Source organism: Mustelus asterias, chromosome 8 (genome assembly GCF_964213995.1).
Source record: "Mustelus asterias chromosome 8, sMusAst1.hap1.1, whole genome shotgun sequence".
NCBI lineage: Eukaryota > Metazoa > Chordata > Chondrichthyes > Carcharhiniformes > Triakidae > Mustelus > Mustelus asterias.
Genome location: NC_135808.1, coordinates 120,320,276 through 120,347,887, shown reverse-complemented (window position 1 = coordinate 120,347,887; position 27,612 = coordinate 120,320,276). Strand labels below are relative to the sequence as shown.

At 46.7% G+C, this 27,612-nt stretch overlaps 1 protein-coding gene across 1 annotated transcript in view; it reads right to left on the bottom strand.

Annotated features, from left to right (window-relative positions):
* bcar3 (BCAR3 adaptor protein, NSP family member) overlaps positions 1-27,612 on the bottom strand; it is a 219,848-nt gene that overhangs the window by 135,623 nt on the left and 56,613 nt on the right. The window contains exon 3 of the mRNA XM_078218856.1: positions 323-437. Coding sequence (XP_078074982.1) covers positions 323-437 — 115 coding nt within the window. The remainder of the gene's footprint in view (positions 1-322; positions 438-27,612) is intronic.

Genomic DNA, 27,612 nt, shown 5'->3' with positions numbered 1-27,612 from the left:
CAACTACGGACGTTAAGCTAACCGGCCTATAGTTACCCGCCTTTTGTCTACCTCCTTTTTTAAACAGCATCAACCACAACATTGTGCTCCAAGCTCTAGGGTGGGGCTTGAACTCACAACCTCCTGATGTTGAGGCAAGAGTGCTATCACTGAGCCACCGATCAGAGTTGGATTCTCTAACAAGCTCTCGTTATAACTGGACCATTAATTCAGCAGAATTCATGTGGCCAACTCGAGTGAACATGAACCTGAAACGCATGTGCGGGCGGGCAGGCGGCACGCACGCACGATAAAGAAAGAGTATGATCTTATACTGGGGTACCTTTCCGTCTCTCTCTCTCCTGAAGGAGAAAGATGCTGGATACGATATGAGTCCTGTGCATCTGGTTCTGAATTCCCAGCTGCCTCAGATCAGCTTCTGTCAAATGCAGCAAATCCTGTAGAAAATAATAGTGTGAGACAAGTTAAAAGGAAGAATGATCAATCAGATTATGAACTGTATACCGTATAAAATAGACTGCACTAGGTATACAGTATAGATCAGACTGTGAACAGAATTTCTTGTACAGATCAAATAATGATTGGTATATTGTATTTATAATGTGTATATTGTATCCATCAGATTGTGAACAGTCTATGTACATCAATTCTAATCTGTGTACATAAGACTGAAGTCAGTATATGTTAGATAATCAACATCCTGTAAGGCTGTGACAACTACACAATGTCAGCCTAACTCTGCACGTGTCAGACTGTGTACAGAATTTCTCTTATATAATCAGTTTGCAATCCGATTCTTCAATGTTTCATGATAAGCTCTGCTTCAGGTGAACTCAAAATTATAGTTAAGAAATGGACTGGTAAGTGGAAAACAGTGCGTGTTTGATGGACAAGTTATGTTGGGTTGGGAGGAAGTCCTGAGTGGGATGCCACAGGAAACAGTGTTGGAACCACTGCTGTTTCCATTTTTGATGGAGAGCCGAATATTACTGGGAATGGCCGTGGTGGCAGAGAGGGGGCAATGGACCATTCCACGGGAAGTGAAGTCAGCGTGGAGCCAACCCACCTCGCAACCATAGAACACAAAGCGTTTGAGGAGAGATTGACTAGGTTAGGATTGTTTTCACTGGATTTCAGACGAATGAGGGGGGTTCTCATAGAGACTTATAAAATTCTAACAGGACTAGACAGAGTAGGTGTGGGAAGATGTTCCCAGTGGTGGGGGAGTCCAGAACCAGGGGTCACAGTCTGAGGATTCGGGGTAGGCTATTTAGGATCGAGGTGAGGAGACATTTCTTCACCCAAAGAGTGGTGAGCCTGTGGAATTCATTACCACAGGAAGTAGTTGAGGCCAAAACATTGAATGTATTCAAGGGGCAGCTGGATATAGCACTTGAGGTGAATAGGATCAAAGTTATGGGGAGAAAACAGGATTAGGCCATTTGGTTGGATGATCAGCTATGATCGTGATGAATGACGCAGCAGACTCAAAGGGCTAAATAGTCTCCTCCTGGTCCTGTATCTTCTATGTCTAAGTTTGAGGTGGGCTAAACAGGGCCAGTGTGGGACCTCCTCCTTCACTGGAGAGGAAAACCCACCCTCAGGAACTACCGGCCAATCGGTTTGGCCGGCAGCTCCATCAGTCCCGGCAGTGCCAAGAATGCAATAGTGGGCAATGCAAGGACTGAAATGAAGAAGCAGAATGCGGCCCAATGGACTGGCACTTATCCCCCAGCTTAAAGAGTCACTTTCTTCACCACCAATGCTCAATGGCAGCAGTCTGCACCGTGTACAACCTGCACTGCAGGAACTCACCAAGCTTCTTTCAACAGCACCTTCCAAACCCACGAACATTACCATTTGGAATTCAAGGGCACCAGGAGCACGGGAAAACCACCGCCTGCGAGTTCCCCTCCAAGCTACTCACCATCCCAACTTGTAAATATATCGTCGTTCCTTCATTGTCGCTGGGTCAAAATCTTGGAACTCCCTCCCTAACAGCACTGTGGGTGTACCTACACCTCAGGGACTGCAGCAGCTCAGCAGCTCATCACCACCTTCTGAAGGGCAACGAGGGATGGGTAATAAATGCTGGCCCAGCCAGTGACGCCTACATCCCATGAAGGAATATATATTAGTCTAAAGATGTGCAGGTTAGGTTGATTGGCCATGCTAAATTAACCCTAGTATCAGGGATTAGCAGGGTAAATATGTGGGGTTAAGGGAATAGGGCCTGGGTGGGATTGTGGTTGGTGCAGACTCGATGGGCCGAATGGTCTCCTTCTGTACTGTAGGGATTCTACGATATTTAAAAATCAGAACCGTCGGGACAAGAAAGTAAGTGGAGAAACAGCTTGACTAATCAGGAAGAGCGGTAAGACACAGACCTGCCAATTTTTTTTAATGAGCAGAATATATTATTTGGACATTTGAGGTTAGAAAGTGGCATCCATTGGGTGTAAAACAAGCACAAAGAACACCAATTTAGCATCTTAGTCTGTAGCCAATGTATGTCACAAGAACATGAACAGGCCAACAGAGCAAGTAAGAGAGAGAGTTACAGAACAAAGAGATCTAGGGGTACATGTTCATAGCTCCTTGAAAGTGGAGTCACAGGTGGACAAGGTGATGAAGAAGGCATTCGGCATCCTTGGTTTCATTGGTCAGAACATTGAATACAGGAGTTGGGATGTCTTGTTGAAGTTGTACAAGTTATTGGTAAGGCCACACTTGGAATATTGTGTATAGGTCTGGTCACCCTATTATAGAAAGGATATTATTAAACTAGAAAGAGTGCAGAACAGATTTACTAGGATGCTACCGGGACTTGATGGTTTGAGTTATAAGGAGAGGCTGAATAGACTAGGACTTTTTTCTCTGGAGTGTAGGAGGCTGAGGGGTGATCTTATAGAGGTCTATAAAATAATGAGGGGCACAGATCAGCTAGCTAGTCAATATCTTTTCCCAAAGGTAGGGGAGTCTAAAACTAGAGGGCATAGGTTTAAGGTGAGAGGGGAGAGATACAAAAGTGTCCAGAGGGGCAATTTTTTCACACAGAGGGTGACGAGTGTCTGGAACAAGCTGCCAGAGGTAGTAGTAGAGGCGGGTACAATTTTGTCTTTTAAAAAGCATTTAGATAGTTACATGGATAAGATGGGTAGAGAGGGATATGGGCCAAATGCGGGCAATTGGGATTAGCTTAGGGGTTTAAAAAAAAGGGCGGCATGGACAAGTTGGGCCGAAGGTCCTGTTTCTATGTTGCAAACCTCTATGATTCTATGACTCTAATATTCAACATATTATCTGCAGCACATTAATCCAAAGCTTCAGCCATTGTGAGAACCTTTCCTGGGTGGTAAACCATATTCTCAATCATTGCCGTTTGCATATGAATCAGATCATAGAATCATAGAAACCCTACAGTACAGAAAGAGGCCATTCGGCCCATCGAGTCTGCACCGACCACAATCCCATCCAGGCCCTACCCCCATATCCCTACAGATGTACCCACTAATCCCTCTAACCTACGCATCTCAGGACACTAAGGGCAATTTTATTTTAGCATGGCCAATCAACTTAACCCGCACATCTTTGGACTGTGGGAGGAAACCGGAGCACCCGGAGGAAACCCACGCAGACACGAGGAGAATGTGCAAACTCCACACAGACAGTGACCCAAGCCGGGAATCGAACCCAGGCCCCTGGAGCTGTGAAGCAGCAGTGCTAACCACTGTGCTACCGTGCCGCCCATATTTAACAGATATTTGACTGAACCAAGTTTCACATTCATATATTTGTGTGTCTTGATGACCCTTAGGCATGAGGTGGAGATACCGGCGTTGGACTGGGGTGGGCACGGTAAGAAGTCTCACAACACCAGGTTAAAGTCCAACAGGTTTATTTGGAATCACGAGCTTTCGGAGCGCTGCTCCTTCATCAGGTGAGTCACTTGTAATTCCAAATAAAGCTGTTGGACTTTAACCTGGTGTTGTGAGACTTCTTACTGTACTAACTCCTTAAGTTTTCTTCTTTCAGCAATAAAAGCTCTTATTGAAATTCATATTGCCTGGAGCCACTGTACTTTCTAGTTGCTTTTCGGTGAAGTACATTGATATGTTAAGGTTTCTCAGCATTTTTAAGTTTAAGATTTATTTATTAGTGTCAGAAGTAGGCTTACATTAATGAAGTTACTGTGAAAATCCCCTAGTCGCCACACTCCGGCACCTGTTCGGGTACACTGAGGGAGAATTTAGCATGGACAACGCACCTAACCAGCACGTCTTTCAGACTGTGGGAGGAAATCAGAGCACCCGGAGGAAACCCACGGGGAAAATGTGCAGACTCCGCACAGACAGTGACCCAGGCTGGGAATTGAACACGGGTCTGTGAGGCAGCAGTGCTAACCACTGTGCCAACGTGCCACCCTGATGTGCCCTGGGCATGGTGATGTTTGAACCAGGGAGACTGAGGGTGTCAGGCGTAAAGCAATGTACTTTCTTCTGGAGTTCAGGTGGGTCAGGCTGTGGTGGAATTCTTGCTGCTTAGAGCATTATCCTTAAAAGTCTCGTCCTACTTTCCTTGTCTTCAGCTCTGACAAAGGGTCATCCTGACTTGAAACATTGGCTCTATTCTCTCTCCATGGATACTGTCAGACCTGCTGAGATTTTCCAGCATTTCCTGTTTTTGTTTGAGATTCCAGCATCCGCAGTATTTTACCTTTTACTGTCTGACTGTTGGAGAGTTCACTCTAACTTCCAAAGGAAGGAGGAAGTGTTGAGCACTCTAAATTGCATTAAGGTAGACAAGTCCCCGGGGCCGGATGGGATCTATCTGCAGGAGGCAGTAGTTGGGGCTTTAACAGATATCTTCACATCCTCTTTGACCCCTTTCCCTTTTACCCTTGAAAGTCACAGAATCATAGAATCCCTTCAGTGCAGAAGGCCATTCGGCCCATCGAGTCTGCACCGACCACAATCCCACCCAGTCCTATTCTCATAACCCCACACATTTACCCTGCTAATCCCCTGACACCAGAGTCAATTTTGCATGGTCAATCAACCTAACCAGCATGTCTTTGGAGTGTGGGAGGAAACCAGAGCACCTGGAGGAAACCCACGCAGACACAGGGAGCATGAAGAACTCCACACAGACAGTGACCCAAGACAATGAATTGAACCTGGGTTCCTGGCGCTGTGAGGCAGCAGTGCTAATCACTGTACCATCGTGCCACCCCCTTACAAGAATCCCTACAAGTCAATTTGATTCAGGCCATTGATCAAGCACGCTTCATATCCACAAAGAAAGTGACTGTCACATCATACCCTGATCTGCCCTTCATGCTGGTGGCATGTTTAAAATCTGCCGGCTTGCTGTAAATGAATATTTTGCTTCACTTTGAATTCCTGGTAAATGGTTGGTGAACAAAAGCAGGAGAATGCTTTGAATCTGGCACTTTTATCAGTGTTACTTTGTGAAGCAGAGTGGTACCAGGGCAAATTGCTTCCCAGTCATAGCTGTGGCTGTATCCGAGTCAGTCCTTTGTTTTTCTTATCTCATTGTAAATGTTATGACTGTTTAAACAGGCCCCCTGTACGATTTGGGGAGGAGTTTCTATGACTCTGTGCTCTTGTGTTTTGACAATGCTGTTTCTCCGCAGGTGCTTTTCGACTATCTCTGCGAGCTTTTGTGTGGCAGGGCAGGGGAGGCTGTTAAAGGTGACCGGTCAAATGCTGGCCTCTGCACCTGACTGCAACAAGCCAGCTAATGAAGGGGGTCCGTAAACAGGCGGGCACGCTGAATGGCCCCTCATTCTCCAGACATAAACACTCCAACGGATCAAAAGGCATCATCAAAGCCATCAGGTTTCCTACCCGAGACTTCTCGCTTCAACGTTGCCATCATGCGCTCAGACCACCAACACTGTTTCAAGGACAGATGTTCTGACGTTACACCATTGACTCGAAGTGGAAAGTAACAGGAGGATTGTATTAAATTTGTTACCTTCAAACTACAAAAAAAAAACCCTGACCCAAATGTTGAGACACAACGCTGGTTAAAGAAACAGGCTGCAATAGGGATGCATGTGGGCTTCCTTTATTTTCGTGGCTGAAACATCATCATTGTTTGGTGTACAGTGGCACAGTGGGTTAGCACAGCTGCCTCACAGTGCCGGAGACCCGGGTTCGATTCCCGGCTTGGGTCACTGTCTGTGCGGAGTCTGCACTTTATCCCCGTGACTGCATGGGTTTCCCGCAGGTGCTCCGATTTCCTCCCACAGTCCAAAGATGTGCGGGTCAGGTGGATTGGCCATGCTAAATTGCCCCTTAGTGTCAGGGGGACTAGTTGGCGTAAATGCATGAGGTTATGGGGATGGGGCCTGAGTGGGATTGTGGTCAGTGCAGACTCGAAGGCCGGAATGGCTTCCTTCTACACTGTATGGTTCTATACCCTGCAAGGCCTATTCCTCACCACTACACACCCTGAAGATGTATAATGTCGCAAAGAAATTTGTGGTTGGCACAACTGATCTCCTGTGGCGTCACTCACAGGTGATCATAGAATCCCTGCATTGAATAAGGAGGCCTTTTGGCCCATTGAGTCTGTACTGACTCTCCAACAGAGCTTCCCACCCAGGCCCTAACCCCATAACTCCACGTATTTATCCTGTTGATCCCCCTAACCTACACATCTTGGGACTGTGGGAGGAAACCGGAGCACCCGGAGGAAACCCAAGCAAACACGGGGAGAATGTGCAAACTCCACACAGGCAGTCGCCCGAGGCTGGAATTGAACCCGGGTCCCTGGCGCTGTGAGGCAGCAGTGCTAACCACTGTGCCACCATGCCGCCCCAGTGATCTTGGCTTAACACACCAAGCTGATATTTAATTTATTATTTTTATTCATTCGTGGGACATGGGCGTTGCTGGCTGCCCAGCATTTGTTGCCCATCCCTAGCTGCCCGAGGGCAGTTGAGAGTCAACCACATTGCTGTGGCTCTGGAGTCACATGTAGGCCAGACCAGGTAAGGACGGCAGATTTCCTTCCCTAAAGGGCATTAGTGAACCAGATGGATCTTTACAACAATTGACAATTGCTTCATGGTCAGCAGTAGATTCTTAATTCCAGATTTTTTTTTTGAATTCAAATTCCACCATCTGCCATGGCGGGATTCGAACCCGGGTTCCCAGAACATTAGCTGAGTTTCTGGATTAATAGTCTAGCGATAATACCACTAGGCCATCACCTTCCCCATTGGCTCAAAGTCGGTCCTGTCCGCGGCTGCTTATATGCTTGCCAAATGGACACTTCCTGAGGTCAATCTCCTCCAGATGACTGTGTTCATTGGCAGCTGCCCTGGGATAGGGTGTGGGTGGGTGGCAGGGATAGGGGGGTGTTGTGGGGGAAGAAGCCAAGCTTTCTGAAAGGCAGGAAGGTGAGAATTAAAATAACAGGTTTAATTTTCTTTTCTTAAACATTCTGATATTTGAACAGATGTGAGCAGTTAAGCAGATCAGAAGAGCAGGGTTTTTACATGACATATTTGAAAGCAGGAAGGGAGGTTTTTTTTATTCTATTATGAGATGTGAGTGTCGTTGTCTAGGACAACATTTATTGCCCATCCCTTGTTGCCCTTCAGAAGGTGGTGGAGAGTTGTCTTCTTGAACCGCTGCAGTACCCAAGACACAGGTACACCCACAGTGCTGTTAGGAAGGGAGTTCCAGGGTTTTGCCCCGGCGACACTGAAGGAACAGCGATATATTTCCAAGTCAGGATGGTGCTTGGCCTGGAGGAGAACTTCCAGGTCATGATTTCCGATGTTTCTGCTGCCCTTGTCTTTCTAGATTTGGTTTGATTTGATTTATTGTGACATGTATTGGTACACAGTGAAAAATATTGTTTCTTGTACATTATACAGACAAAGCATACCGTACATAGAGAAGGAAATGAGAGACTGCAGAATGTAGTGTTACAGTCATAGCTAAGGTGTAGAGAAAGATTAGCTGAATGCGAGGTAGGTCCATTCAAAAGTCTGACAGCAGCTGGGAAGAAGCTATTCTCGAGTCGGTTGCTACGTGACCTCAGACTTTTGTATCTTTTCCTGGCGGAAGAAGGTGGAAGGGAGAATGCCCGGGGTGCGTGGGGTCCTTGATTATGCTGGCTGCTTTTCTGAGGCAGCGGGAAGTGTAGACAGAATCAATGGATGGGAGGCTGGTTTGCGTGATGGACTGGGCTTCGTTCACGACCTTTTGTAGTTCCTTGCGGTCTTGGGCAGAGCAGGAGCCATACCAAGCTGTGATACAACCAGAAAGAATGCTTTCTATGGTGCATCTGTAAAAGTTGGTGAGAGTCGTAGCTGACATGCCAAATTTCCTTAGTCTTCTGAGAAAGTAGAGGTGTTGGTGGACTTTCTTAACTATAGTGTCAGCATGGGGGGAGCAGGACAGGTTGTTGGTGATCTGGACATCTAAAAACTTGAAGCTCTCAACCCTTTCTACTTCGTCCCCATTGATGTAGACAGGGGCATGTTCTCCTTTACGCTTCCTGAAGTCAATGACAATCTCCTTCATTTTGTTGACATTGAGGGAGAGATTATTGTTGCCGTGCCAGTCCACCAGATTCTCTATCTCATTCCTGTACTCTGTCTCGTCATTGTTTGAGATCCGACTACAATGGTGTCATCAGCAAACTTGAAAATCAAGTTGGAGGGGAATTTGACCACATAGTCATGGGTGTATAAGGAGTATAGTAGGGGGCTGAGGACACAGCCTTGTGGAGCACCGGTGTTGAGGATGATCGTGGAGGAGGTGTTGCTGCCTATCCTTACTGATTGCGGTAGAAATCATGGCTTTGGAAGGTGCTTCCTAAGGTTTATGTAGATGGTACACACCTGTCACTGTGTATTGGTGGTGGAGGAAGTGAATGTTTAAGTTGGTGGCTGGAGCGCTAATCAGGCGAGCTGCTTTGTCTCGAGTGTATCGAGCTTCTCGAGTGGCTTCTTGATGCTAAGGTGGAGGAATTTACAAAATATGGATAGAGTCAGGCACAGATTGGAGGCGGTCACAGAGGCTGCAGATTGCTGAGGTAGGCTTGTTAAAAGATTCCCCTCAACTCTCCAGGACTTTGCCCCAGCTATTTTGTTAAATATGCCTATCCATTTCCCAAATAGACCCCTATACACTGCATGCCAACCTATGCCTCTCAACCCAAACCAATAGCCCCATCATCCACCTGCATGCCAACGCAGTCATCTCCACAGCCCCTTATAGCACCTACATCAATGGCAATTCTTGCTCCCCACCCACCGTCCTTTTCCCTTATGCCCCCTCTGCCAACTAATGCAGTATCCACCATGGGCAGGCCTCAGGAGCCATGCTGAGATAAAAATAAAATTCTAAGTATCTATTACATACCTCACTACATTAAGAAACTCTCATTCATAAAAGCCCATTTTTAAAATCCTCACAAGTACTTAATCCCTCATAAAAACAAACATTTGTATTCATAAATCCACAAAGACAGCTAATCTTTTAATAACTTAATTGAGTTATCAATCAAATTGAAAACTTACAATAATGATATGTTTTGAAAGCAGTTAGACAGCAAGAATACTATAATGACAGTACTTAGGGTAATGCCAACAAACAGCTACACTGTTAGAACCGATTTTTAAAATTTTCTCAGATACATGCAGGCTTTTTGTTGAATTTTAAAAGGGGCATGGGATTTAAATAACTTGAAAGTTTGATAGTTTACATACGTTATCTGTCCTTCAAGAGTATTTACACCGCCACCATAAAGTTGTGGAACACACAGCACAGATCCAAGGTCATATTTGGAGTGAAACATGGGTCTGCTTGTTTCGTGCGTGGAGTTTAAATGGCCCAGCTGAGTGTAATTCACACCACCACCTCACTCACTCTTCACAATGAGCCTTTCGCCTAGCAGCAAAAATAGGATCTGCTGGAAATGTCATAGAATCCCTGCAGTGCAGAAGAGACCATCAAGTATGCACTGACTCTCTGAGAGAGTATCTTACCCAGGCCCTCTCCCCTGCCCTATCCCCACAACATCACACATTTTTATCTAGGCTAATCCATCTAATCTACACATCTTGGGACACTAAGGGGCAATTTAGCATGGCCAATCCACCTAACCTGCACATCTTTGGAGTCTGGGAGGAAATCAGAGCACCCGGAGGAAACCCACACAAACCTAGAGAGAACCTGCAAACTCCACACAAACAGTCACCCAAGGTCGGAATTGAATCTGGGTCCCTGGCGCTGTGAGGCAGCAGTGCTAACCACTGAGCCACCCTAACAGGGCTTACAGATCCTGCCATTTTTAAGGATTTGCATAGTCGCCATGTATCAACGAAAATCCTTTCCCCAGGAGCTTGCCCTGGAAACTACATCGTGTGGTCCTGAAGCATGGGGTGGAATTTTCCTGTCCCACCTGCCACGGGAATCGTAGCGGTCGGGACAGGACCGGGCAAAGATCCGTTGACCTTGAGCGGGATTTTCCGGTCTTGGGGTGAGCACGGCTGGAAAATCCAGCCCATGGAGTTGGAGGTGATTCCAGCTTCAATCCTTAATCTCTGCAGAATTAGCCAGTATCTTTTAGCGAACATTGGTCAGGCCTCCTGCTGCTGAGTGTTGTCTGCTGACCCTTGCTGGACACTGCTGATGTTCTAGGTGAGGACAGGATAGTGCTTCACTCTGAACACTGCCATGGGAAGGTAGCCTGAGAAAGTGAAGCTAAGTTACAAGATCTGCAGGGTCATGCTGTGTCTATGGAGTGAAAGATTGGTGCTGTACTAACAGCAAAGTCATGGTATTATTGAGACACAATAACCTGTTAATAAATCTTTTGCAATTATGCGTCATTTGTGTCCAACACTTCTGCTCCAGTACAATCCTTCACAAATCCTTTATATGCTGAGTTACTAAGTATTCAAGACAGAGAAGGAATAAAAAGAGGGTGGCATTATTAATTAAGGATGAAAAGTTTGAAATAGATTGAATATACCAGCTGCTTCTTGGACTGAATCCACTTGGCTTGGGTTTAAGGAACAGGAGAGTGAATATTTACATAGCTGGGATTTTCATTTAAATAGAACTCCAAAATGTGAAAAAGAAAGCTTGTTGGCAAATTTCTAAGGCACATAGGGTGGCACGATGGCACAGTGGTTAGCACTGCTGCCTCACCGCGCCAGGGACCCGAGTTCAATTCCAGTCTTGGGTGACCGTATGTGCAGAGTTTGAACGTTCTCCACGTGTCTGCGTGGGTTTCATTCCGGTTTCCTCCCACAGTCCAAAGATGTGCAGGCTAGGTTGATTGGCCATGCTAAATCACCCTTTAGTTTCCCAAGACGTGTAAGTTAGATGGATTAGCCATGGGGTAGGGTGGGGTGGTGGGCCTGGGGAAGATACTCTGTCAGAGGGTCGCTGCGGACTCAATGGGCCTCCCTCTGCACTGTAGGGGATTCCAAAGATAATAAAATTAGAACAGTAATATTAGAAGATGTTAACAACCTTAATATAGACATCCTGCTAAGAGTAGGGCAAGGAGAGAAATTTCTGATATGTGTACAATTTCCTTGATCAATATGCCTCCTGTCCAAAAGGATGGAAGCAGTGTTAATCTAATTTTGGGCAATGAAGTATGGTAAGTATTACACCCAGCTTGCAAAGACCACAACCTAATTCAGGTTAGAATAATTATAGACAGAGACCAGAAAACATGGACATTAAAAATGCTCAACTGGGGTAAACTAATTTTGATGATTTAAGAACCAGTAAATTGGAAAAGGCGATTCCAGGGTCAAGCGGTAACAGAACAATGGGAGGCATTCAGGGCTGAGAGAGTTCAAAGAAAGAAAGACTTGCATTTATGTGGAGGTTTACACAACCACTGGATGTTTGAAAGCACTTTACAGCCAATGGTGTACTTTTGTTTTGCACTGTAGTCACTGCTGTAATGGAGGTCTGAAGCAGCCAATAACAGTCAATTCTCACAAACAGTAATCTGTGATCATGACTTTGTGTAACATGGATTGAGGGACTTATATTGTCCAGGGCACCACAGATAACTTCCCTGCTCTTCTTTGGAATGATATAATGGGATCTTTTACATGACGATAGGGTCTCATCCAAAAGACATCCCCAACAGTGCAGCACTTCCCCAGTGCTGCGCTGGGTGCCAGCCCTGATTTCTGTGCTCCTGACTCGAGTGCCACCACCAAGTGAGCTACAGTTGACAAACTAGGCTTATCCCTTTGAAAGGAAAAGATCGAGTATTCAAAGCTAACATACCCTGAATGAGATAGGAAAGAAAAGTTAAAATAAAACAGATAAAGGCAGCGTCCGGCAGATGTCAGGAGTATGATTCATTAGAACAAGGAAGATTATGGAAAGTACAGGAGAGAATTGAAAAGGTTCACACAGGAGGCAAAAGAAAGTTTAGCAGGTGGCATCATTTAAATCCTGAAACATTTTAGAAACATATATTAAAGTGGCTCGCTAAGGAAAATGCTAGCCCCATAATGTATCCAAAGGAAATCTTCATGTAGAAGATACGGGCCAAGTATTAAATAAGTACTTTGTATCTGTCCTCACAAATCAAGCTTATGTGAAGGTCTATAAGTGATGGACCAGATGGTAATGAAGAAGATGTACTAATCATAGAAACCCTACAGTGCAGAAAGAGGCCTTTGAGCCCATCGAATCTGCACCGGCAACAATCCCACCCAGGCCCTATTCCCATAACCCCACATATTTGTCCCGCTAATCCCTCTAACATACGCATCCGGGAACAGTAAGAGGCAATTTAGCATGGCCAACCAACCTAACCCACACATCTTTGGACTGTGGGAGGAAACCAGAGCATCCAGAGGAAACCCACGCAGACATGGGGAGAATGTGCAAACTCCACACAGACAGTGACCCCAAGCTGGGAATTGATCCCTGGTCCCTGGAGCTGTGAAGCAGCAGTGCTAACCACTGTGCTACCATGCCACTCAATGGGTAATCACCTGGTCTGGATTGAATGCACCCTCAGCCATTGACAGAAGCAAAGAGTAGAAATAGTAAAGGCACAGGTCACAATTAACCCTCAGTGTATCAAAGTAGTGGCAGAGGGTTGGTTACTTCAAATTCCAGAAATGAGAGAAGGGTAAAACCGGGACCTGCATTCAGTCAGCCTAACATCAGCACCGGAGAGGTTATTGGAAACCATCATCAGGTACAAGCTGAACTTTCATTTGGAAAGGCAGAGCTTAATCAAGGGGAGCCAGGAATGGGTATGTTAAAGACAAATTGTCTGACCAGCTTGATTGTATTATTTGATGGGGTTGCCTCAATCTGAAGGCCCCTTCATATTTGGGGTTCCTTGACCTCCAGAACCTGGGAGCTCCAGCCAGCCCTCCCTTGCCCTAGGCCTACCCCCTAACAATGAGATTGCCCCCCCCACCCTTGGGGCATCCCCTACCCTCCTGGCCTCAAGATCGAGTGCGGTCCCAGGACTTAGTTCCAGGCAGAATGCTGCACTATTACTCCTGGGCTTGATTGAGTGTGAAATGGCAGTGATCCTGTCAGAATTGGCGGGTATGGTATGCCATTTTCAGCACTCCTGAAGATTCTGCCCAGATTTTACCAAGTGCCATGGTGGATTCGAACCCAGGTCCCCCGAGCCCTAGTCCAGTGATAATACCACTCCGCCCTGCCTCCCCTTGATAACAGAAGATGATGGATGGTAATCCCATAAATTGTCTTAAGAGGAAGTTGAGCAGGTATGGAGGATGAGGAACTTAGAGGGTTATGGACAATAGCAGAGGCGTGGCACTGAGCACAGCTGCCCTCTCAAAGAGCCAACACAAGTCTAACAAGTCAAATGGCCGCCATCAGTGTTCTATGATTCCTCTGCAGCACGGTGTTTGGGTCAACAACAACATAGCAAAAAGCTGCTTCACAGGCCGCTCTCAACACCGAGTCACTAAAAGGTAATACTAGAAACAGTGACCAAAGATTTGGTCAGATGTAGGTTTTGAACAGCATCTTAAAAGAGAACAGAGAAGCGGAGGGTTTTAGGGAAAGAATTTCAGGGCTTTGGGCCGAGGTTGAAGGAATCATAGAATCCCTACAGTGCAGAAAAAGGCAATTCAGCCCAGCGAGTCTGCACCAACTTTCCGACAGAGCATCCCACCCAGATCCTGTCCCCGTAACTCCATGGATTTACCCCATTAATCACCCCCTAAACTACACATCTGTGGACACTAAGGGGCAATTTACTCTGGTCAATCCACCTAACCAGCACATCTTTGGACTGTGGGAGGAAACTGGAGCACCCGGAGGAAACCCACGCAGACACGGGGAGAATGTGCAAACTCCACACAGTCAACCAAGGCTGGAATCAAACTCGAGTCCCTGACGTTGTGAGGCAGCAGTGCTGCCCTTAGGCACCAAGAATGGAATGAAGGAAATGAAGGATGAGCAAGAAGGCAGAATTGGAGGCAGGATAGCTCTCAGGAGGGAGTAGGGCTGGTGGAGGTTGCAGATATATGGAGAGGCAAACAACAAAGCCATGGCTTCTATTCACCCACAATGATTTAATCCAAAGAAAGGGCAGCACGGTGGCACAGTGGTTAGCACTGCTGCCTCACAGTGCCAGTGACTCAGGTTCGATTCCCGGCTTGGGTCACTGTCTGTGCAGAGTTTGCACATTCTCTCCGTGTCTGCTTGGGTTTCCTCCGGGTGCTCCGGTTTCCTCCCACACTCCAAAGATGTGCGGGTGGGTTCATTGGCCATGGTAAATTACCACTGGCAGGGTAAATACGTGAGGCTACGGGGGTGGGGCTGGATGAGATTGTGGGTGATGCAGACTCAATGGGCTGAATGGCTTCCTTCTGCACTGTAGGGATTCTATGATTCTATTCTATTCTATGAAAAGGGCAATTTTTCTAACTGGCTTTACATTACATTACAGGAGAGGCAAGATAGACTGGGACTTTTTTCTCTGGAGCGTGGGAGGCTGAGGGGTGATCTTATAGAGGTCTATAAAATAATGAGGGGCACAGATCAGCTAGATAGTCAATATCTTTTCCCAAAGGTAGGGGAGTCTAAAACTCGAGGGCATAGGTTTAAGGTGAGAGAGGAGATACAAAAGGATCCGGGATAAGTCGCCGGGTCCGGATGAGATGTACCCCAGGTTACTGTGGAAGGCGAGGGAAGAGATTGCAGAGCTCTGGCGATGATCTTTGCGTCGTCGATAGAGACGTGAGAGGTGCCGGAGGATTGCGGATGTGGTTCCTATTTTCAAGAAGGGGAATAGGGATAGCCCAGGAAATTACCGACCGATGAGTCTAACCTCAGTGGTTGGTAAACTGATGGAGAAGATCCTGAGGGACAGGATATATGAGCATTTAGAGAGGTTTAGTATGCTCAAGAATACTCAGCATGGCTTTGTCAAGGGCAGATCGTGCCTTACGAGCCTGGTGAAGTTCTTCGAAAATGTGACTAAACACATTGACGAAGGGAAGACGGTAGATGTGGTTTATATGGATTTTAGCAAGGCGTTCGAAAAGATCCCCCATGCAAGGCTTCTAGAAAAAGTGAGAGGGCATGGGATCCAAGGGGCTGCTGCCCTGTGGATCCAGAACTGGCTCGCCCAAAGGAAGCAGAGAGTGTGTATAGATGGGTCTTTTTCTAAATGGAGGTCGGTCACCAGTGGTGTGCCCCAGGGATCTCTTCTGGGACCTTTGCTGTTTGTCATTTTCATAAGTGACCTGGATGAGGAAGCGGAGGGATGGGTTGGTAAGTTTGCTGACAACACGAAGGCTGGTGGGGTTGTGGATAGTCTGGAGGGATGTCAGAAGTTACAGAGGGACATAGATAGGATGCAAGACTGGGTGGACAAGTGGCAGATGGACTTCAACCCAGATAAATGCATCGTGGTCCATTTTGGTAGGTCAAATGGGATGAAGGAGTACAATATAAAGGGAGAGACTCTTAGTACTGTAGAGGATCAGAAGGACCGTGGGGTCCGGGTCCATAGGACTCTGAAATCGGCCCTGCAGGTGGAGGAGGTGGTTAAGAAGGCGTATGGTGTGCTGGCCTTTATCAATCGAGAGATTGAGTTTAGGAGTCCGGGGATAATGATGCAGCTATATAAGACCCTCGTCAGACCCCACTTAGAGTACTGTGCTCAGTTCTGGTCGCCTCACTATAGGAAGGATGTGGAAAAGATTGAAAGGATGAAAAGGAGATTTACAAGGATGTTGCCTGGATTGAGTGGCATGCCTTATGAGGATAGGTTGAGGGAGCTCGGTCTTTTCTCCTTGGAGAGACGAAGGATGAGAGGAGACCTAATAGAGGTGTATAAGATGTTGAGAGGCACAGATCGGGTGGACTCTCAGAGGCTTTTTCCCAGGGTGGAAATGTCTGCTACGAGAGGACACAGGTTTAGGGTGCTGGGGAGTAGGTACAGGGAAGATGTTAGGGGTAAGTTTTTCACACAGAGGGTGGTGGGCAAGTGGAATCGGCTGCTGTCAGTGGTGGTGGAGGCGAACTCAATAGGGTCTTTTAAGAGACTCCTGGGTGAGTACATGGAGCGTAATAGGATGAAGGGTTATAGGTAGGTCTAGAAGGTAGGGATGTGTTCGGCACAACTTGTGGGCCGAAGGGCCTGTTTGTGCTGTAGTTTTTCTATGTTTCTATGATCCAGAGGGGCAATTTTTTCACACAGAGAGTGGTGAGTGTCTAGAACAAGCTGCCAGAGGTAGTAGTAGAGGCGGGTACAATTTTGTCTTTTAAAAATCATTTAGACAGTTACATGGGTAAGATGGGTATCGAGGGATATGGGCCAAATGCGGGCAATTGGGTCTAGCTTCGGGGTTTAAAAAATAAAGGGCGGCATGGACAAGTTGGGCCGAAGGGCCTATTTCCATGCTGCAAGACTCTATGACCCTATTACTGAGAAGATTTACCTCAGAACTTTTACTTACATCTTTACATTAAACCTGTGGTCGATGCAGAGCAGAGCTGGACTCTTGAGGTCTGTTTGCGTTAACTTGAATAGCTGTTTAAAAGGCACCGAAGGCTGAATCTCTGGCAGGGCCCTCACTGAGACAGATCAGCTGGAAGATGCTGACTGCGTCCGTTAGCTCGGCTGACCCGAAATCATCAATTCCAGGTGTCAAGTAATAGATAGGAACAGCTGTCACAAACACCAGTGCTGATGTGTGTGAATCATCGATCGATTGTCAGAGAGGGTTAACACGCTCTTTACACGCCTGTCTGCATGCAAGCTTGCTGAAACAGGCAACTACAATTAACACGTGAAACGCAAAGTTTTGTTCCATCTCAAATTTTTAAAAATGCAATAAAATAGCAAGCCCACTGCAGAGATTCAGACCAGAAAACTTCCTCTGAGAAGAATTTGTCAGACAAGGGTATTAAGGATATGGAACCAAGGCAGGTACAGGGAAATAAGGTACAGATCTAAATAAATGGTGGCACAGACTCGAGAGGTTGAATGGCCTAATTGTGTTCTTGAGAAATAAATATTTATTTATTACAAGTAGGCTTACATTAGCACTGCAATGAACATGAGAACATAAGAACATAAGAACTAGGAGCAGGAGTAGGCCATCTGGCCCCTCGAGCCTGCTCCGCCATTCAATAAGATCATGGCTGATCTTTTCATGGACTCAGCTCCACTTACCCGCCCGCTCACCATAACCCTTAATTCCTTTCCTGTTCAAAAATTTATCTATCCTTGCCTTAAAAACATTCAATGAGGTAGCCTCAACTGCTTCACTGGGCAGGGAATGCCACAGATTCACGACCCTTTGTGTGAAGAAGTTCCTCCTCAACTCAGTCCTAAATCTGCTTCCCCTTATTTTGAGGTTATGCCCCCTAGTTCTAGTTTCACCCACCAGTGGAAACAACTTCCCTGCTTCTATCTTATCTATTCCCTTCATAATCTTATATGTTTCTATAAGATCTCCCCTCATTCTTCTGAATTCCAATGAGTATAGCCCCAGTCTACTCAGTCTCTCCTCATAAGCCAACCCGCTCAACTCCGGAATCAACCGAGTGAATTTCCTCTGCACCCCCTCCAGTGCCAGTATATCCTTTCTCAAGTAAGGAGACTAAAACTGTACACAGTACTCCAGGTGTGGCCTCACCAGCACCTTATACAGCTGCAACATAATCTTGCTGTTTTTAAACTCCATCCCTCTAGCAATGAAGGACAAATTTCCATTTGCCTTCTTAATTACCTGCTGCACCTGCAAACCAACTCCTTGAGATTCCTGCATAAGGACACCCAGGTCCCTCTGCACAGCAGCATGCTGCAATTTTTTACCATTTAAATAATAGACCTGTTACAGTGAAAATCCCCTACTCACCACACTCCACCGCCTGTTCAGGTACATTGAGGGAGAATTTAGCATGACCAATGCATCTAACCAGCACGTCTTTTGGACTGTGGGAGGAAGCCGGAGCACCCGGAAGAAACCCACACAGGCACAGGGAGAACGTACAGACTTCTCACGGACAGTGGCCCAAGCCGGGAATCGAACCTGGGTCCCTGGTGCTGTGAAGCAGCAGTGCTAACCATTGTGCCACCGGGCAAGTAACCCTGGGACATACACAGCTTAACACTCCTCATGGAGCTATTTCTACTACTTCATCTGTACCTGGTATACACTGGTTCAACTAAAAGCCAACCTATCTCCAGGTTAATAATTGATCCTAAAACGTGTCTGTGAATGAACGCTTCATGTAAAGATTCAGCAAGGAAATACACTAGGAGAGATTGTAAGGGGCTGCTTTGTATAGTCGGCACAGTTTATGGTTGATCTGAATGAAGCCATTTCTTGGTCTATCCAAAGAGCAGCAGTATCTTGAGAAATTCAAGCTAATTTCAGAAGGACTTTTCGAGTGAAGGTGTTGGAGGTAACATTGTTGGTGTGCATGTGGAAAGTATCCTGCCTTAGGGAAGGTGTATTCTTCCTGCCGACTCGCTATTCATTAATGGGAATGTGTGCAAGAATGGATTCTAAATGAGCCTGTCTTTTGTTACTCGTCCAAACAGGTAGCTGATCACTTAGAAAACCTGTGCCTCTGGCAGGTGCGGTAATCTTGTTAAAACATCGGCACAACACTATCTGTCAACACATTGCAGTTTATCGTTCAAACAAGGCCATTGTTTCAATTCTGGTGGAAGCAATAGGAACACAACAGATGTGTAACACCTTTTCATCAAAGGCTGGAAATAACAAGACCAATTAGTTCTACTCGCAGAATAGGAAGAGTTTGTCACGGCCTGGGCTTATCTTGAATGATTTGTCTCAATTTAATTTGTGGCATAGTATCCCCTCTCCAGTTGAACCGTCTCTCCAGCAGCCCATCCAGGAGAATTTTCAGAATCTGTGTACAAGATGCAGCCTCACTGCATACACCGATCTGCTCATCTTCTTTTCTTGATGAATGAACTAAACCTGATGAAGGAGCAACGCTCCAAAAGCTCGTGATTCCAAATAAACTTTAACCTGGTGTTGTGAGACTTCTTACTGTGCTTAGACAGTGGCGGAAGATGGACAGAAACACTGGAGAAATGGCACAAAGAGCCGTCGCGCGCGCACGCACACGCACACACACGAGAAAACATTTGAGAGCTTGAATATGACAATCTCCATTCTCCATCTTTGCCTGGGTTACTGCTGCACCATTTTATCTATCAACAGAAATAAAATCTGTCACCTCTGATGGTCAGACATTGTCCAATATCCATCCTGAAGGTCCAGTGGAAGATAGGGGGAGTTGTTGGACATTACAAATAAAGGTCCATCTAATTCATCACCCTGGTCGTGATATAACACAAGGTGGTAATGAACCCGGAACTGTTCCTGCCTGGGGTGGAGACAACCATGTACAAAAGCTGGGTACTGCATGGGCATTACCATGACCAGTTTTTAGGTGTCCAGATCAGCAACAATCTGTCCTGGTCCCCCCATGCCGACACTATAGTTGAGAAATCCCACCAACGCCTCTACTTTCTCAGAAGACTAAGGAAATTTGGTATGTCAGCTACGACTCACACCAACTTTACAGATGCACCATAGAAAGCATCCTTTCTGGTTGTATCACAGCTTGGTATGGCTCCTGTTCTGTCCAAAACCACAAGAAACTACAAAGGGTCGTGAATGTAGCCCAATCCATCACGCAAACCAGCCCCACATCCATTGACTCTGTCTACACTTCCCGCTGCCTCGCAAAAGCAGCCAGCATAATTAAAGACCCCACGGACCCCGGATATTCTCTCTTCCGCCTTCTTCTGTCAGGAAAAAGATACAAAAGTCTGAGGTCACGCACCAACTGACTCAAGAACAGTTTCTTCCCTGCTGCCATCAGACTTTTGAATGGACTACCTCACATTAAGTTGACCTTTCTCTACACACTAGCTGTGACTGTAACACTACATTCTGCACTCTCTCATTTCCTTCTCTATGAACGGTATGCTTTGTCTGTATAGCGCACAAGAAACAATACTTTTCACTGTATCCCAATACATGTGACAATAATAAATCAAATCAAAATCAAATCAGAGTGAACTTCGAAACTAGTCATAGTTGCCAAAGGGGCTGACGAAGAATTTCCCCTCCTCAAATTGGCCAGTCCTTTAACTCATTTCCCCCCCATTCCCAGAAGGTCACGTGACTTTCATGTGGCATGCGGGAGTCTATACCTTGTGTTGCACAAGTTACCACAATTGTGTGGGACGGGGTGGATGGAAAGGAAGACACTTTCCTGTCCGTCATTATTTGCATGTTCCTAAGTAATGACCATGGGTGGGATTTTCTGGCACTTCCCACTGGCGGGAACCTTTGGTTTCGCCGAAGGTGACCCTGTCCCCCACCCCCTCTCCCCCCCCCCGTGGAGGGATCCCCGGCGGCAGGGTGGGCGAGCAATTCAAAACACTGTAGACATCGGCAGCACCGAAAGATCCCGCCGGCGGCTAATGGCGAGCTGCCTCCACAAAATGCCACGGAGGGGCGGCAAGTTCCCGCCCTATGATTAGTCAATAAATCTCTACCAATTGTACGACAAGAGGCTCAAACATGAGATGAGGAAAATCCATGGAGGACTTTGGGGAGCATTAGGTCCACACGCATGTCCCTCCCAAACATGGTGAACTTCCCATGTGACGCGGTTCAAATGACTACATCGCAAAACACTAGCATAGAATCATAGAATCCCTACTGTGCAGGAGGAGGCCACCTGGCCCATGGAGCCTGCACTGACAATCCCACCCAGGTCTTATCCCGTTCCCCTGCGTATTTACCCCTGATATTAAAGGGGCAATTTAACATGGCTAATCCACCTAACCTGCACATCTTTGGACTCTGGGAGGAAATCGGAGCGCCCAGAGGAAACCCACGCAGACACGGTGAGAACATGCAGAGTCCGCACCGACAGTCATCCATAGAACATAGAACATAGAACAGTACAGCACAGAACAGGCCCTTCGGCCCACGATGTTGTGCCGAGCTTTATCTGAAACCAAGATCAAGCTATCCCACTCCCTATCATCCTGGTGTGCTCCATGTGCCTATCCAATAACCGCTTAAATGTTTCTAAAGTGTCTGACTCCACTATCACTGCAGGCAGTCCATTCCACACCCCAACCACTCTCTGCGTAAAGAACCTACCTCTGATATCCGTCCTGTATCTCCCACCACGAACCCTATAGTTATGCCCCCTTGTAATAGCTCCATCCACCCGAGGAAATAGTCTTTGAACGTTCACTCTATCTATCCCCTTCATCATTTTATACACCTCTATTAAGTCTCCCCTCAGCCTCCTCCGCTCCAGAGAGAACAGCCCTAGCTCCCTCAACCTTTCCTCATATGACCTACCCTCCAAACCAGGCAGCATCCTGGTAAATCTCCTCTGCACTCTTTCCAGCGCTTCCACATCCTTCTTATAGTGAGGTGACCAGAACTGCACACAATATTCCAAATGTGGTCTCACCAAGGTCCTGTACAGTTGCAGCATAACCCCACGGCTCTTAAACTCCAACCCCCTGTTAATAAAAGCTAACACACTATAGGCCTTCTTCACAGCTCTATCCACTTGACTGGCAACCTTTAGAGATCTGTGGATATGGACCCCAAGATCTCTCTGTTCCTCCACAGTCTTCAGAACCCTACCTTTGACCCTGTAATCCACATTTAAATTTGTCCTACCAAAATGAATCACCTCACATTTATCAGGGTTAAACTCCATTTGCCATTTTTCAGCCCAGCTTTGCATCCTATCTATGTCTCTTTGCAGCCTACAACAGCCCTCCACCTCATCCACTACTCCACCAATCTTGGTGTCATCAGCAAATTTACTGATCCACCCTTCAGCCCCCTCCTCTAAGGTCATTAATAAAAATCACAAAGAGCAGAGGACCAAGCACTGATCCCTGCGGCACACCGCTAGCAACCTGCCTCCAATCCGAAAATTTTCCATCGACCACCACCCTCTGTCTTCGGTCAGACAGCCAGTTACCTATCCAATCGGCCAACTTTCCCTCTATCCCACACCTCCTCACTTTCATCATAAGCCGACCATGGGGGACCTTATCAAACGCCTTACTAAAATCCATGTATATGACATCAACTGCCCTACCTTCATCAACACACTTAGTTACCTCCTCAAAAAATTCTATCAAATTTGTGAGGCACGACTTGCCCTTCACGAATCCGTGCTGACTATCTCGGATTAATCCGCATCTTTCTAAATGGTCGTAAATCCCATCCCTAAGGACCCTTTCCATCAATTTACCAACCACCGAAGTAAGACTAACCGGTCTATAATTACCAGGGTCATTTCTATTCCCTTTCTTAAACAGAGGAACAACATTCGCCATTCTCCAGTCCTCTGGCACCATCCCCGTGGACAGCGAGGACCCAAAGATCAGCGCCAAAGGCTCTGCAATCTCATCCCTTGCCTCCCACAGAATCCTAGGATACATTTCATCAGGCCCAGGGGACTTATCGACCTTCAGTTTATTCAAAACTGCCAAGACATCCTCCCTCCGAACATCTATTTCCTCCAGCCTATTAGCCTGTAACACCTTCTCTTCCTCAAAAACATGGCCCCTCTCCTTGGTGAACACTGAAGAAAAGTATTCATTCATCACCTCGCCTATCTCTACTGACTCCATACACAAGTTCCCACTACTGTCCTTGACCGGCCCTAACCTCACCCTGGTCATTCTTTTATTCCTCACATAAGAGTAAAAAGCCTTGGGGTTTTCCTTGATCCGACCCGCCAAGGACTTCTCATGTCCCCTCCTAGCTCTCCTAAGCCCCTTTTTCAGCTCATTCCTTGCTAACTTGTAACCCTCAATCGAGCCATCTGAACCTTGTTTCCTCATCCCTACATAAGCTTCCCTCTTCCTTTTCACAAGACATTCCACCTCTTTTGTGAACCATGGTTCCCTCACTCGGCCATTTCCTCCCTGCCTGACAGGAACATACCTATCAAGGACATCCAGTATTTGTTCCTTGAAAAAGTTCCACTTTTCATTAGTTCCTTTCTCTGACAGTTTCTGTTCCCAACTTATGCCCCCTAATTCTTGCCTAATCGCATCATAATTACCCCTCCCCCAATTGTAAACCTTGCCCTGCCGTACGGCCCTATCCCTCTCCATTGCAATAACAAAAGACACCGAATTGTGGTCACTATCTCCAAATTGCTCTCCCACAACCAAATCTAACACTTGGCCCGGTTCATTTCCCAGTACCAAATCCAATGTGGCCTCACCTCTAGTCGGCCCATCCACATATTGTGTCAGGAAACCCTCCCGCACACACTGCACAAAATCTGCCCCATCCAAACTATTTGACCTACAAAGGTTCCAGTCAATATTTGGAAAGTTAAAGTCCCCCATGACAACTACCCTGTGACCCCCACACATATCCATAATCTGCTTAGCAATTTCTTCCTCCACATCTCTATTACTATTTGGGGGCCTATAGTAAACTCCTAGCAACGTGACCGCTCCTTTCCTATTTCTAACTTCAGCCCATATTACCTCAGTGTGCAGATCCCCCACGAAGTGCCTTTCCGCAGCCGTTAAACTATCCTTGATTAACAATGCCACTCCTCCACCTCTTTTACCATCCAAAGCTGGAATCGAGACTGCGTCTCTGCAGCAGTGGGGCAGCTGTGCTAACCACTGTGCCACAGTTTCTGAAAGTTTCTGAAAGAACTCTATCTAATTCATTTTTGGAATGAATCAATATTCTCTGCTTCCATGGCGGGCTTGCTGACTGCAATATTGGGGGTGATTAGTCGTCAGCGTTAGCGGAGATGCGGGCTGAAAATCTCACAAGAGTCGGCAAACAAAACGTTTAAAGATGGTGTCCCGATCTCCGAGGAGCAAGGCTTGCCGGTTCGATCAGGCCCCGCCTCACCAGAGTGCCGGTGCAAACCGCACCCACAGATTGTTTTGGGCAGTGTTTTAAAATCTGGACGTGCCTGTTTTCTCACCTCAGCCAGCACTCAGTGCACTGAGAGGAAGATTCCCCCCAGTGGGTGTGATTTTCCACCGGCGAGACTTCCCACTCCCGTCGAAGTCAATGGACCTTTGAACGGCTCGTCACGTTTTCCAGCCCCACCCTCTGCGTGACAGGGCCATAAAATCCAGCCCACTGTGTCAGAAGATCGGTGCAGACTTGATGGGCCGAATGGCCTCCTTCTGCACTGTAGGCATTCTATGAAGATTGCATTGTGTTATCATAGAAACCAAGATCATTGTAGTTATCATAGAAACCCTACAGTACAGAAAGAGGCCATTCGGCCCATCGAGTCTACACCGACCACAATCCCACCCAGGCCCTACCCCCATATCCCGACATATTTACCCACTAACCCCTCTAACCTACGCATCCCAGGACACTAAGGGGCAATTTTAGCATGGCCAATCAACCTAACCCGCACATCTTTGGACTGTGGGAGGAAACCGGAGCACCCGGAGAAAACCCACGCAGACATGAGGAGAATGTGCAAACTCCACACAGACAGTGACCCGAGCCGGGAATTGAACCCAGGTCCCTGGAGCTGTGAAGCAGCAGTGCTAACCACTGTGCTACCGTGCCGCCCTAATGTTTTGGGAGGATTTGGCTGTTTAGGGACCTTCTTAGTTTGAGGTTACGTCGACACACTATTCTGTGTAATGGTGTGTACGAGTCACATCGTAAACACACCCATCCCTTTGTCGAACAAGTAAGCAGCAAGTGATCATCCCCACACTGTTACCCTTCAGCTGAGAAGCAGCGTAAGACATGCCCCAGAGGACCAGGTCACTCGGTACGGTATTAATACATCAGCCCCCTCTTCTCTTTATTCATTTAAGGGATGTGGGTGTCACTGGCTAGGCCAGCATTTATTGCCCATCCCTGATTGCCCTTGAGAAGGCACTGGTGAGCTGCCTTCCTGAACTGCCGCAGTCCCTGAGGTGTAGGTACACCTGGTTGAAATAGTAAAGTTTATTTATTAGTCACAAGTAGTCTTACATTAACACTGCAATGAAGTTACTGTGAAATTCCCTGAGCCACCACACTCCGACACCTGTTCAGGTACACTGAGGGAGAATTTAGCATGGCCAATGCACCTAACCCGCACATCTTTGGACTGTGGGAGGAAACCAGAGCACCCGGAGGAAACCCATGCAGACACGGGGAGAAGATGCCGATTCCGCACAGACAGTGACCCAAGTCGGGAATCGAACCTGGACCCCTGGCACTATAAGGCAGCGGTGCTAACCACTGTGCCACCATGTGCCGCCCCAGGGAATTCCAATATTTTGACCCAGAGACAGTGAAGGAACGGTATTTCCAAATCAGGTTGGCGAGTGACTTGGAGGGGAACCTCCAGGTGGTGGCGTTCCCAGGCATCTGCTGCTCTTGTCCTTCTAGCTGGTAGCAGTCGTGGGTTTGGAAGGTGTTGCCGAAGGATCCTTGGTGCGTGCCTGCAGTGCATCTTGTAGATGGTACACACGGCCACCACTACAGGACTAGTATTTCCTACTTTCATACAGACTCTAGTTTGAGCCTCATAAAACTCCATTTACAGATCGCTTCAAGATCACTGTGGCAGGTTTTACACCCACTTACGGTTAAGATAAAATGTAAGTTGACCTTTAAAATTAGACTTGAAAGTTAGACTGTGGATTTATAAGCACTATAATATCGATCAGGTCAGATTCTGACAGCAATTAAACTCAAAGATAACCTCATTGTGGAGTTCACCTGCCACCCATCCAGAATAAAGAGTTTAGAAAGTAAATCTGGTTTATCTTCTCAGCACATTTGATCGGACTCTTGGAAGAGTTTGAAGTCCTAAATAAAGCCTGCCCCTATGTTTTCCCCATGCCGGTGGCTCAGCGCGTTTACTAAGCAATGCCAAACAGGAAAGTCAGGGGTTTGAATCCAGGACTGTGCTGAGCCTGCAAATATCCGTATGGTAACAGTGGGCACCATTGCTTTTGGGTAACTGAGTTTCAGGAGGAGGTGGGACTGAGGGTGGGAGGGGGTTGGAAACTGGTCACTATTGAAAATCCACTGTAAGTGGTGTTTTTATTATTCATTTCTGGGATGTGGGCGTCGCTGGCTGACCAGCATTTATTGCCCATCCCTAGTTGCCCTTTACCTTGCTGGGCCGTTTCAGAGGGCAGTTGAGAGTCAACCACATTGCTGTGGCTCTGGAGTCACATGTAGGCCAGACCAGGTAAGGACGGCAGATTTCCTTCCCTGAAGGACATTACTGATGTGGAGATACCGGCGTTGGACTGGAGTAAACACAGTAAGAAGCCTCACAACACCAGGTTAAAGTCCAGCAGGTATATTTGGTAGCAAAATCCACTAGCTTTCCGAAAGCTACCAAATAAACCTGTTGGACTTTAACCTGGTGTTGTGAGACTTCTTACGGACATTACTGAACCAGATGAGTTTTTCCGACAATCGACAATAGTTTCATGGTCATCGTAATTGCAGATTTTTAAAAATTGAATTCAAATTCCACCTTCTGCCGTGGCGGGATTTGAACCCAGGTAACCAGAATATTAGCTGAGTTTTTGGATTAGTAGTCTAGCGACAATACCACTAGGCCATCACCTCCCCCTCATGTACAAACACCAGCCAGAGAGCTGGAATATGATGGATGAACAACTTGTCAAGCTCAAATGACCTTTTGAGCAATGTGCTGCAGGGATTTCAGTGCCTCCAGTTCCGAATACCAACAAATAGTCAAGAGTGGGGAGAAAGGTTAAAAAAAAGTGAGGAAGAAAATTGGGAGAAAGTGAAAGCCGCTTTTAAATGGAGCATGGAGCACAAAGTCAGTGATGATGAATCATTCTGTTCTGTAATGTAGATAACTTTCAATCAAGGTACACTTATCTATATGGGTTGGAAAATCATTCAATATAAAAGACTGGCCGACAATATTCATGTCGCTTACATAATCATTACTTTTAATAAGTGAACTCTTATCACACTCAAACTGTCAATGCAATCTGCTGAGTCATATCCAACAATCCGAACTGTTTATCCAGCATTCA